The following is a 14,135-nucleotide window of genomic DNA, read 5'->3' as shown; positions in this document are numbered from 1 at the left end:
AGCACATCTGCCCCATCGGCACAAGAATATCTGGACGGAGTATTCTACAAGATCTAATTAAAGATAAGAGGAAAGTTACGGGGTCAAAGCTTCGGGCGCAGTTTCTTCGGACACCGTTTCTTCGGTCGCCGCTCACACCCCCCTTGCCTAAATTAACCGCTCCGTCCAGGTATTCTTGTGTCAATGGTCTAGCCTAGAGTTCCTCGAATAAGGGAGAATTCACATCTGTATAGATAATCAGGAAATAGAAAGACAAAGCTGAATTCTCCGTAGAGTTAGGACATTGCCCGCCATTTACAGGGAAGAATTGAGTGAGTGAGGGAGAAGCTGCAGCGTGTTTCGTCATTTCAGCCTTCTCTCTCGTTCCTATTCGCTTCTTCCCTATTAATTAGCGGATAAGCTCCAATCCAATCGTCACGCGGTGTTCTAACTCTCACTTGAGGAATTCTAATCTTGCTGCGTTATTGCGGCAACAAAAGCTGAGCATTTTAACGCGCTCGTAATTGCCGCCTTGCGGATAACGGCGCGCGGAGCCATGAAACTTTAAGCGTCCGGTTATGATGGACTTTTTCCTGTTCAAACGGGGGTCAATATAGTTTAGTAAATATGATTCTGCGTCGCGTGTGTGCGCGCACTCGTCGGTTTACAAGCGGATATTTGCGGACGGGGGGCTGTGTTCGCTTATTTCCGTTCTTGAATTTCTACCGGGGAATCCTAAAGCGAGAAGCACGTGTGTATTCGTACACCGAAGAGAGAGACCGTAGAAAGACGTGCTCAGGGCTGCCAACAGCTAGCTGGTCTGAGCTGGAGATATCGAATGATATCTGTTTTAATGGCGAGACGTTGCTCGGTTAATTGCGAAGTGGCGATTCATGGATATATTCGTGACGACAAAGGAGAGAGAAAAAAAGAGAGAGATTCTTATACAATATCTTGTGCAATCAGAGATTTACATATCGACCAAGTATTCATTCCCAAGAATACGTTAATAAATTAGCTTAAACTCAACTGATCGTGGAGATTACGAAATACACGAATTATTGCGAAAATATGACGACGCTATTCAAGCGTGCGCTGAGGAAGGAAAGTCCAATCAAAAATTAACAAACGGATATACGTTTCGATCAACTTGATCGAATGATCCCAAAAATCGGGTATGGTGGGACGCTTTTTGAAATGTCAAACGAAACTTTTTTTTATAAAAAATGATTACATATAGGTGTTTGAACTGCTCTCTGGAAAGTTAGCAAAGAGAAAATTTGTGAAATTTTCTCAAGTAGATATATCGATTTTGCATCTGTGATCGGTCTCGATCGTTCCGCTCACCTTGGCGCACACTTTCCGTCGAGCTCCGTGTGCGATGCGATTACGCGGAATGGCATAATGATGTCAGTCTGCGGCTGAGACGATGCAGACGGGAGTTCACGGCCATTCGCCGCGTCTCCCTCTCGATCGGACTCGAATTTTGCACATCTCGCGGGGGGAATCCTCCGCGATTTCCCTCACGGCCATGGGCGTCACCGCGAATAGAGTCCGCTTATTACTAGCTGACATCATCGCCGTGACAACATACGTTGTTCCTTCTTCGCGTTGTTTTCGCAGCCGCAAACATATTCGCGAGAGCTCGCGACGTCTGTACAAACAATTAGCTCTGGTGTCGCAGGTACACCACTGCGCGAGGTAACGCGCGAGTGACTTTTTCTCGCCGAGGACCCATCCCCGCGAGACTCCGCGTCGACGACGAATACCGCAACAAGCGACGTAAAGACGAGAATTCCGACACTTTTGTTTGACATATATGACACATCGCAATTTGCATGTTGTAATTTCACTCGACACTCAAGACTGCAAAATTTATGCAACAAGTAGTAGTTCCTTAATCAATGATATGAAAAAGTCGTAAAATTTGAACAGTACTTACATCAGTATATTTTATATGTATGTAATTCAACAAAGAAAAATATATTTTTATGATTCAAGAATAATTTTCGCGAATAGAAAGCACAAAATATTGAATTGAGAATATGGTGTTTTTTAAATTCGGAAAAAAAAATATAATATCACTTTTTCATCCAAATAATTGGTTATTTTTCTCTTGTGAAATTATCATATAATATTCAAATAAAATTATAACGTTGCTAAAATTCAATGTTTTTCTTTTTTTATAATCATAATATGAAATAATATGTCGGGTCGCGCGCAAATATATACATGTAACGCGGAGGTATCTGACCGCTCACTTAGCACCAGACGCGGCCACCTGACTGTCAAGTTGTAATAACATTACACATGGCCTTCGTGGGAGACAAATAGAACTTGGAATCAGACGTCTCCGTTTAACCCTAAATGCGCACTCAGAATATAGAATTTTACGCGTGCTTCCGTCTCGAGTCAGAGTGGAGTGGAACAGCAGTTTTTCATTGGCTCTGCTTCCCTGACGTAATTCAACATTTCGCGATTACTCCGTGATGTCGACCAGTCCAACTGAGACTTTTGATTCAACGCGCGCATCATTTCGACGGAGCCGCGAAGACTTGACTGAAGAAAAATGAGAAACTCGCCGGTGAATTCCCGATACGTTACGGTGGCTCTCGTTTACAGTTACGCGCGTTACTCTGCAGTTACAAAACGGTTTTCCGTGGTGCGCGCACACAGCACTTGTCGATCGCGTCACGAAGCGACTCCAATCGCAAGAAAAGAGCATTGAATTCGCGAGCACGCCGTGGTTGAGTCCGTTTTCTTTTTTTCTTTACATTGCATCGTCTCTCTGCAATTAAGCAAGCAGCTACGTCGCTTATAATTACTTTGGCGAGTCAAAGTTTAACGTCGCGGCGCGGCGCGGCGCGGCGCGGCGCGGCGCGTATTTCCGAGAGTTTCGTTTGAAGTTTCGACAAGCTCGAAATACCTCGACCGCGCGCGCACGACAGTAATTCCGGCGTGTAACTACGCTCGATAGTTTTATCACCATGCAAGTAAGCCACACTTTATCTCGAAACGCTTCCTGATGCTTCCTGTACCGTACGACGTCCATATAGTGGAGGTGTAATGGATTCCGCAATAGTACGGTCAACGATGACAATCTTGTGCGCGTCTTGCCGTCGTTTGCTCTCTAAATTTCAAAACAAATGAAAAGTATGTTCACTCGAGGCAACAGTGAAAATACTCAAAGTCGGACATTATCCATCCTTTGTAAGGAGGAAATGAATGAATGAGCGAAAGAGAGAGGGAGAGAGAGAAGGAAGCTGCTTCATTTCAGGCTGCGTTCCGAAATGCACTGCCAGTACTATGAAAATCTATAGTTCATGTTACGTATATTATAGGATTTTAGTACTGGCAGTGAATTTCGGAACGCAGCCTCAGTCTTAGAACTTGTCTCTCACTCCTTACTTATGTCACCCCTAAAAATGATGAACAAACTAATCAGGAATCATCATGCTTTGTCCTAACTCGAAAAACTCTACTTCAGTCGATTGGAGCGAATATTTATGTTCCTGTGACATTGGAATACATCAGATTCACTCTCCAATTCCGAGTAAAAATATTCACTCGACGATTAAGAGTGAAGAATTTACTCTATTTAAATGAAACACTTTCGAATTCGAGTGACTCAATGATACCTTTCGAGTAAAATTTTACTTCAAGAAAATTAGTCGAAAGCAGATTTTTTAATCGTCGGAGGAACGGACGATGTGACGAAACACTAATTTGTCCGTTTCGAATGTTGAAACAATATTATATAATGAAAGTCAAATAACAACCTGTGACGTATGAATACTTATGTAAGTTCTCGTTCTTTTTTCTTATCGTGAGAAAGAGCTATTGAGCGAAAAGTGCAAATGATCATTACTTTTCCCTATCATTATGTGTCGCGTCGTGCGAGATAAAACACGTAAGAAGTATCGTAAGTGTCATATTGCGATTAGCGTGAACGTCCAAGTCGGATATTTTGATACCGTTACATTTAACATGTACGTTGTACATCAATGCCGTATAAATTTCCCCGTTAGCGATATTCTCGGCGATTCATGTGCAAGGTGAGGTCTGATATAGCTGTTGACTCGACGTTGAGGAACCTAACGATCGATTTGTCTCTGACATTAAAATGTTTTGCACAAGCTGATTCGTACAAACAAGTAAGCACTTTTGAGCGAAATGCAAGCAACCTCTTCCAAAAAAAAGCGTCGCAGTGTAATCTAAGCGTATGTTATTCATACGATCCATCAGTCTCGGTTGTCCGTTTTAATTTGCGGCAATCAGCGCGTCAAGTACTTTTTACGAAGAAGTCTGAGTCGAAAATTCAAGCGCGGGAATGTCGTTTTCGAAGAATTAGAAAGCAGTCGGAAAAGATATCGCGGTATCGTACGACACGAGCAACTCCCGCTTATACGCAGTTGCAAAACCGCAAACGACACACAATCTCGACAGCCTTGAAACAGCCTTGCCCACGGCTAACGCAACTGTTACAGTCGTTCGCGTTTCTCCGGTTCCTATACCGGGTGTCGGGGGTGAGAGTGCTGAGCGAGGAGAACGCGATGTGGCGAAACCGTTGGTAAGCTGAAGATGTCTGAACACTAATAATTGGAAGTTTAAATACACGCATTTGCATACGCGTGTAAATACCAAAACAACAAAACATGTCTAGAGTTAGGTGCAAGTTATTGGTGTCCAGACATTGATGTGCGGAGAAAATATTGTAGTAAAAATTACGTTTTTTTCTTACAAAGTTTTTTTGTAAAGCTAGACCATACTGAAATTGTGATACAAATTATTATAAAAATAGTAAACTTGATCTTTATCCGATATAAAAATCTTCAATCAATTATAATAATTTTGTAGTAAAAGATCAAACATACGTAACAAAGAAATATATAATGATTTATATCATAATTTTATATGATCCAAGAGATCAGATAAAATTTCGTTGTAACTACGATAATTTTCTCGTACTGCTTTTATCTTACCGCTTCGGTTCACACTCAATGGGTGTAATCTCGATGGGGGGGAAAACGTTGTGCGACTGAAAGGTCGTTACATGCGAACGACATGCGACCCAATCAATTCTTTACACTTTACTCTCACATCGCGATCGATCGAATCGGAGCTTCGTTCGCGCAGACACTTGTCTGGATTCGTCAATTTGGCCGGTTTCGCTTGAGATTCTACGGCACGTAGCGCGAGCATTTGGATTTGAAATCAATCGAGGAGAGTCCTTGCTCCACTATCATCCGTGCTAGCACACGCACAGCAGACGGCGTTTTGGCCTTTTTAAAATCGAGCCCGCACTACGGTCGCCAAGCACTGACATATTTGGAACGGCGAAACGACTCACTTAAACTGGCGAGACCACACTGCAGTGGTGATCTTTCATTTCGTATCGTTGATTTGTTCCGTTCGCGAATTGCTCCCCTTCCTTCCTTCAGTCATCTCGGATTCTCTTGTCGGATAACAGACCCCGACAAAGCCATATCTCGTTTACAAAGTGAATCAACTGGGATAGAAATAGCTCTATATTATTCTGGTCTCTGTATAAATTTTTCCGTTTACCGCGATCGATCTATCATATAATTAAACTAACATTCGCATTACCGCGAGTCCTCGACAGTTGTTATTCTTGCCTTATCCGAATGAAAAGATCGACTCTAAATAGTTTACGTTTCATCTTTCTAATTTATAGCATTCTAATTTATGGCATCAGACAGAAAATCCCACTTTTACACCAATTATTCTATTTTCAATAGAATAAAAAATAAAATATTTTTAAAACACTTTGAGCATTTTACTGAATAATGACATTACTTTGACAGTTAACACGTTTTATTCAATTGTAAAATCAAGAGCAGAATAAATATGGGGAAAACTGTATGAGTTTTCCTACTTGTAATCGCATGTTTGAAACATTACATGTTTAACCAGAACCCAGAATTATTTTGAGAAATTGGTCTAAATCCCGATTTGATCCTAAGAAATTTTCTGCGCGGATTTTTCGCGTTTAAAATCGATCGGTCGTACTTGACGCGCGGCGACGATAAAAATTTCTTTCTCTGTCCAAGATAAAATTTCACGTTGCATCGCGCTCACACACGAAGCTGCCGTAAAGAACTATATTGGAGAAACGCATTGAATCGTGCCGAGCAATATCAGGCTAATAGAAATCAGCGAACGCGTAATAGGGTGACCGACCTGTTGACATATGACATAATACCGAGCGTATCGTGGCCATCTTAGGTGGGATCGACGATCAAATTACGAGTCGGAGAGACTGAATTAAATGCTCGGATTGCTCGGCTCGCAGGTCGAATAATACTTTTCGAAGCTGGCTGTGTTTCTTCCAGCGATAGCTGGACACGAAATCCGATGAGCCGTCTGTACGCGAGAACAACAAAGCTGCAGTCACTCGGGGGAAAAGAGAGAGAGAGAGAGACTACTGTCGCGTAAAAATGATGACGGACTTTTTGCCCAAATCGTTCATTAGCGATTACAAAGCCATCTCGTTCTCGCCTCGAGGCGATCGCGCCGCCTACGCGTTCGACGATTTGATAATTTATTGCAGTATTATCAATGGGAGCCTTGGGAGAAGGAAGAAATGGAGCGAAGAGACGAGACATTCGATTATTCGCGCTCGCTACACCACAAAGCACAAATACGCAAAACGGATATCCGCAAGACTGTAAAACGTAAGCTCTTGACTTTCGACCTTTCGACGATAACGCAACGTAACACACGACCGTTTCATTAGCACTTTCAGATATCGGTTGGACGAACAGGTTGCTCATATCGATCAATCGATAAGTTTTCTACAAACGCGCGCACGTGTTTTTGTTATGGGCCCACGTTGCTACGAGACACCGCCCTAAATCGAACGGGACAAGGAAGGTGATAGTAAATTCTTTCTCTCTCTCTCTCTCTCTCTCTCTCTCTCTCTCTCTCTCTCTCTCTCTCTCTCTCTCTCTCTCTCTCTCTCTCTCTCTCTCTCTCTCTCTCTCTCTCTCTCTCTCTCTCTCTCTCTCTCTCTCTCTCTCTCTCTCTCTCTCTCTCTCTCTCTCTCTCTCTCTCTCTCTCTCTCTCTCTCTCTCTCTCTCTCTCTCTCTCTCTCTCTCTCTCTCTCTCTCTCTCTCTCTCTCTCTCTCTCTCGGCGGAGCCAGGTGTAGCTCCTCTTTTCCTCCTCCACCAGATCCTCCAACTTCTCAGAGACTTATGCGGATCGAATTGACGAGTAGAATTGAATAATAAACGTTAGGCACATAATCAAGACTATGAAACTAGGTTGGGAACTAACCGTGCGCAAAGTGTAGTTCAAGTCGCACAAGAAGGAACGACGCTTCTCGAGAATTAACTTGTAATTAGTTCGAAATCCGATTAGCAAAATTCCGCGACGCGATCACGGCATTAACGGTGAGGCAGCACCTCGAAAAAGCAATCGGACGAGAGATACACGAATCCACGTTCGGACACCGAATGTGCCTGATTTTCCACGATAATTGGCTCGCGGTGTTCACCTCGGCCAAACTTTGGCCGCAATCGCGCGCGATCCTCAACGCCGTCGACGCGCCGCGACACCCACATTGTCGCTCAAGTATTGACCCGATGTCCATCGTCATTTCGTCACACACCCCCGCGGATCCGCCACCGTGTCAGTGTATATATGTGTATTACATTTAGCTAATGAAATTCTCTATCGATATAATGGTCGGATAATGAGCACCGCAAACCCGCACGCAAGATAAACGTCGCTCTCCCGAAGAAAATCCTTTGATATCGCCTCGCTCGAGTACGAGAAAAGCGAAAAGTATCGGCGAAGATAAGCGGAAAAAAGCGCGATATATTTCCTCGAGATATTTTCGCACAAATCGCACAGATCGTTGCTTCCACGCGGTGCGCGAATATGCGGACGATCAGCTTCGCGAAGAAATAAATTTTTACGTCGCACAGCGTTTTTTCTACACGCGACGAATTTGAAACAATTTTACGGCCATCGAACGGAGGAGATCCGTAGCGTCGCATTGGTGGCAGCGGAATTATTGGTGCCGGCATTCAGAAGCATTTCATTAAGCGTGTTTTCTGACGCCGCACGATCCATACGCGCCCCAGCACCATTTCCGCCCACGAATACCGCGATTCAACGGATTTCCAGTTACCTGGAAGCGCTGTGATATAGCTTTACTTTCGCCTACGACATCGGCGAAATGTCTGCGTCATCTCTTATTCGCCCGGCTTCCAGACGAAAATGAGCGTTGTCTCGGTAATTCGCAACGAACATCTTCCTCATACCCCAGAAAAATATTTTCTAGTCTCGTTGCACTTTTGTCTTACTTGTAGGACCCGCGTAAAAATTTCCCAAGATCTTTCCAGATGCAGCATAGATTCTAATTAGAATGCCAAAATTGTTCCATTACGACATTAATTGGGAAATAGTCCCAAATATGAATTCTCTGGCTAAAATCGAAACAGAAATACCATAGGAACTCGTGATTTTTCTCAGTTGATAATGTCGATATATACTTTTATGACATTAAAATCAAGAAACTTATTTCTACCAGCTATTGTATATATTGCTATATACAATGCTATAGAATAAAATATCAAAAAAGAAAATATTTTTGAAACAAATTTTTTTTTAATGCATTTTACTGAATAATGAAATTATTTGAAAAGTCAACATGTTTTATGCGATTCTGACGTAAAATAAAGGCTAGAAAAAATATTGGGGAAACTTTTCTCCTCATTTAGAATCGCACGTTTGAAATACTACACTTCCAACTAGAACCCATAATTGTTTTTGGGAAATCGGTATGGATTCCAATTAGATCTCAGGAAATATTTTATGTGGGAAATTACATTTACACGCCGCGTAATTGGGAGGAAAATTGATAAATTCGCGAAACATCTTCGTTGCCATGTGATCGACGCGACGAGTGACACATTCAAGCCTCTGCAAATGAAAAAGCACTCCGGGATTATAGGCGGAGGGAGATTACAGGCATAATGCCTGAAGAAGAGGAAGAGGACTGCTGGCGATCCTTTTCATTCACGAGCTAAGAGGACAATGCACCAACACGAGGCTCGACCGGGCGAGAAGGAAATAAAACTCGTTACATCGATACTTGCAGTCACGGCGCTTGAATGCCATTTCGTAATCCGACGACATGATATCTCGTCACGTTCATGCCACGTCGTGACAGATGTCTCGCAAAGAGGATCTTACCTTTGGGGTTTCTCCCCATGCAAAGACAGATGCAAATTACTATTCAATTATAACCGGATATTCAAGTGTAACATCGAAATGTGATGATTCGCAACGACTTTTGCTCGGCGAATTCCAGACACTCGGTGAAAAATGTTGTCACGACAAAGATCCCGATGAAAACAAGATTACACGCGAGGAGCGTATAGATAAGTCAAGCTTTTGGCGAAATAAATGCGATCGGATTTTCCGCGCGAGGAATAAACTAATCTATCGGGGCTGGTCGGATTCGCGGCGTCTCTCTCTGTCTCTCTGAGAAGATCGCAAACAACAATCTCCGGCGCGATTCCGCTTGCAGTTTTTATTCGTAAAACCTCACGTGCCTCGTTCATCGTACAATGCCACGCGTTTGCCTACCGCTGTTATCATCATAATGACGCTGATATCGTCTCATATCTCTCAACTGTCCTATTCCATATCTACTGTCTTAATTCGAGCCGATTATTTCGCCGTTTGTTTCTTCGGGACTCTCCACGTATATCGTTTCTTCGACCGATTGACGTTTCGTATGAATGACACGTGTTCTCATTGATATCGAAACCGCTTAATTTGATGGTGAGAAACGGATAGGTTAGGTTTTAAGTGTTATCGTGCGAAACGGCCTCAATTCGTTTTTCCGCTGTTGAATATATTTCGTTTATGAGATGAATTTTACTGTCTGGACCGGAGCGCGTTTAATTGTCAGTGTCAAACGTATAATACGCAACCGGAGAGTAAAAGAGCGACAAGCAATGTCACGCTCATTCCCATATAGGGTTTTACAATCGGCCCAGTTTACTAAGTTGTCGGAGTTCCAGTACTGGCGCAATACTGGTGGATAACCGAATGATAACTTTGGCCCAGTACTGGCCGACAGTAAACGATACTAGCCCAACCGTTGTTAGCTAGTACTTTCCCAGCATTGACAATCGGTTCAGTACTTAGACAGTACTGGTCGTCAAATTTGTAATACCGTAAGAAAATCATAATATTAAAATACAAAAATATATTTATAATTTTTAATTTTCTCATGTCTCATAAACCGCTAGGAACCAAAGATTGTTAACAACACGCTCCAAACTTTCGCGAATCCTCCTTCGATAATCTCGATCCCAAGCGGTAATACCGGTCACCCATCCATCCATGTCCTAACTGCGTTGGAAATATTGCTTAACCTGACGATCGAGCGGCATGCGGTGCAAATTCCAATGACTCCAACGATGTTCTTACGATTTATGCTTATATAATTATGCTTATTTAATTCTTATAGTGTTCACAGTATACTATAACATACTTAGCAAACATCAAATAACAGTTATATAACTTTTATTTAGTGTTTGTTGCATAATTTATTAAAAGATATTGAAGCAATGCAACAACATTCGATATACAATTGAGCAGTGAAGCAGTGATAATTATTTTTAGATTTTTAACAGAATGTTATAATGATTAATCCAAACAAAAAAATAAAAAGATCCAAGAAAATCCAAATCAAACAAATCAAATTATTAAATTTTGGAAGAAACTTTTAAAGAATACTATTTAAAACAAGAGTGTTGTTTTATCAAATAACATGGTTTCCTTGGGCGAAATAAAAGTTTTTTATTTTCATCATTTTAAAAAATATTTCGTTTAAGAATATAGTATTTTAATGAAACAAACCAAAATTAAACAAGTATGAATATTAAAGAAACATTTTTCTCCGAAAAAAACGGTATAAGAAGTATAAGACATGTGATAAAACGAATTCTAGCCAAAAAAAGAATTAATGACTGCCACTAACAAGTACTATTCTAAGTACTATTCTATTTGTCAGTAATGGCTAAATACTGGTTAACAGAGGTCTGGCCGACGATTGGGTGCAATACGTTGATCGAACGTCGACAGTCTTTCATTTGCTAGTAATGGCTGAATACTGTCTGTCCGGTCAACGGTTAGCCGCCAAGCGTCGACCAAGCGTTGGTTGCCGAAGGCCTTCGGCAGCCAGTCATTTGCCAGCATTGGGCCAGTACTGGCTGACAGAATTCTGGCCGATAGTTGTTGGGTGCCATAGCTTCGGCCGAGCGTTGGCTTCGTTGTTACTACTGGCGACCCTACATGGGTTACTGCACTGAGATGAAAACAGTCAATGTTACTAAAACTATAATTATTTCCAACTATATTTTTTGTTGATCTAACAAAAGAAGTAGCATGTAAGATTATTATTAACACTATAGTGACACTCACAACAAAAATGATTCCTTGAATTATGAATCTTGCGCTACGCGATTTGAGTTGCAAACACTTTTTTCTCAATGTGCCAGTTATTTAAATCATTTCCGATGTTCCACTGCGATAATATTGTAAAATATAGCGCGCCGTTAGACGCGCTGACTATAAAACGCTCGATTGACGTCAGTCAGCTGGTTATTTTTAGCCGCTCGTTGCCGCCACTTTTTAGGAAAAAAGCTTCTCTTTCTTGGATTATTATGACTTTTGCTGTAAATTTCGCCGACATCATTCTGTATATTCCCATGTGATCCCTTCGTTTCTTTCTCGCTACCACCCGCTGCTATCGATAATCTCTGTAACGACAAGAGGGGTTGCGATGGTATTTACGATAAGGGAGTCGTTCGGGGTTACGTGGGCGCCCGCAGAGCAGTGGGCGTTGCGCACACGAGGTTTATTTTAAACTCGTGTCATCACGCATTATTCGGTACACCATGAGTCAATATCGACCTCCGCCTTGATCGCTCTTCATGCTTACTTTAGATATCCGCGAGACAGAAGGGAAGATGTATAGATGAAGAGAGAAGGGTGAAGAGAGAGTGCGTCGCGATTTATTCCGATACATTATCGTCGATTTAACCCAAGGAGAATATTGCGTGTGATTTTGTTATTTTTCATGCAGAGTCGGGGCAATGTACCCCGACTGAGTTGTACACGCATACACATCTTTGTGCATTTTTATGCAGAGGTACGTACACGGACGTTCCGCTGTTAAATTTATAATCAGGCACATTACGACAACAATGGATCTCGTCAACGATTTATTATGTAAAGTCGGAAATGACTGTTCGCCGCTTAAATTAATAACGTACGAATATCACGAAGATTGCGCGAGAATTATTTACACGACAACGCTGCCTGTAATTAAAATTTTTGCGTCATCGAATGCATAATTGACTGCGTGGGAATTACGGCAATCGATGGCGAAGCGTCAATTACGATTTCACTGATAAAATTATCGATAATACGCTATGCTATGCACCAGCGCCGCGGCATGCGATCCAATTAATCGGCAAGTCCAATTAGTCGACGAAATTCGGACAAATCGACGAAATTGTTTACGGTCTCAAGTGCGTGGGAGCACGGCGGAAATGTTCTTACCGGAAGTGAAAACGCGCTGAATATTAATCGGGGCACGTTTTATTAATGAGATATATCGGTCAAGGACCTGGACGAGAGAAAGGAGGAGGCGAGGACGGTGGCGGACGAGTGTCATTTCAGATCATGATTCATTGACGTCCTCCTCGTGTTCCCGACGACGGAACTGAAACGCTGATCGGGCGGCATTATGCATACGCGCCAATTTGCCTTCATTTGCATTAGACGTGGTCTTTCTCTCTTCGCGCTGCGCTACGCTCCCGCACACAACACGGTTGCGTCGGACGGCGGCGCGGCTCTCCGGAGAGATGCGAGAGGTTGTTAAAAATGCAAGAGCGCGTTATTAGATACCACGGCTATTCGAATTATTAGCGCACTTTTGTCGCGCAACGGTTACAATTCTCGAGGCGCGTCCTATCTGGCGTTCTTCGAGCATCTCGCTGATATTCCCTCCCGTTTTTATTATATACACGGAGAAAATATTGTAAAATGTCGTTAAAATTACATATCTTTTTACAATGTTTTTGTCAAGCTATATACTGAAATTGATACTATAAATTACTACAGAAATCGTAAATTCGACGAATATACGATATGAAAAACATTCAAGTGGCAGTAAAAAGGTGCATAACATTTCTCAAATATATCTCGATCACAGTTTCTTGCATCAGATCACAAAAAGTTATTGTAACTTTTACTGTAGTATTTTCTCCGTATACAATATACTCGTTCGCTATAAATGTCTTGCCCCGGCCATAACTTGAAACTATTTTCCCAGGGAGGAAGTGCAAGAGCACACGGTTAGATGGAACGCCAAGTTCGAGTTTTTATGCAAGATGAGCGCCAATGCATCTACGGGCGTGCTCGATCCGTGCATCTTGAGGATATCCGTGAGAAAGGTGAGAGTAGTAACGGCCAACTTACTTTCTGTTCGAGATGAATAGATGAGCGGCTCGTGCTGGGAGCGCAATGAGAAAGGCCCCTCTAACTTTTGTTTTCGCGAGCGTTTTTCCTCTTATTTACTCTCGCGGACGTACATGCTCGAGCAGGATATGAAGGAGCATTGTTGCGCGTAAAAATCGGCACTTTCGAAATTTATAAGGCCGGTAAATTAATTACAATCTTTGATATTCTCAGCACAATTAATTACATACGCGTAAACCGTTAATCAGCTATTTTGATCGATATTTCGAAAAGAATTGCAGAATGACGAATATTTATATGAAATATTTCTATGAAAAGATCGTCTATTAAACAATAAAGGAATACACCGGCCGAAATTTCGCGATCCTGATATATATCCCCTCGTACGCGATAAATTCGTAAAATTTCCGTTAAAATCGGGAATATTTTGCATAATAAATAATTTTACGCACCTGGAAATATATGATGTATCGATGACTGCATGTCTTGGGATTGCATGTCCTCTGTCCTGGGTTGCGATCCAACCTCCTGTTTCTGACTGCTCCATCGTGACATTGACGCTATATACATAGACATATATATATATATATATATATATATATATATATATATATATATATATATA

General features: G+C 42.0%; 1 protein-coding gene across 8 annotated transcripts in view; it reads left to right on the top strand.

The window, feature by feature from the left end:
- LOC116846929 (protein FAM102B) overlaps positions 1-14,135 on the top strand; it is a 55,640-nt gene that overhangs the window by 27,407 nt on the left and 14,098 nt on the right. For all 8 annotated transcript variants that reach the window (XM_032821394.1, XM_032821403.1, XM_032821336.1 and 5 more), the window contains one exon: positions 13,365-13,485. In XM_032821394.1, the coding sequence (XP_032677285.1) occupies positions 13,365-13,485 (121 nt within the window). The remainder of the gene's footprint in view (positions 1-13,364; positions 13,486-14,135) is intronic.

Source organism: Odontomachus brunneus, unplaced genomic scaffold (genome assembly GCF_010583005.1).
Source record: "Odontomachus brunneus isolate Ranch 3 - 2012 unplaced genomic scaffold, Obru_v1 Obru_scaffold_004, whole genome shotgun sequence".
NCBI classification, from domain to species: Eukaryota; Metazoa; Arthropoda; class Insecta; order Hymenoptera; family Formicidae; genus Odontomachus; species Odontomachus brunneus.
The sequence above is the reverse complement of the archived record's forward strand: the minus strand, read 5'-3'. Positions and strand labels throughout refer to the sequence as shown.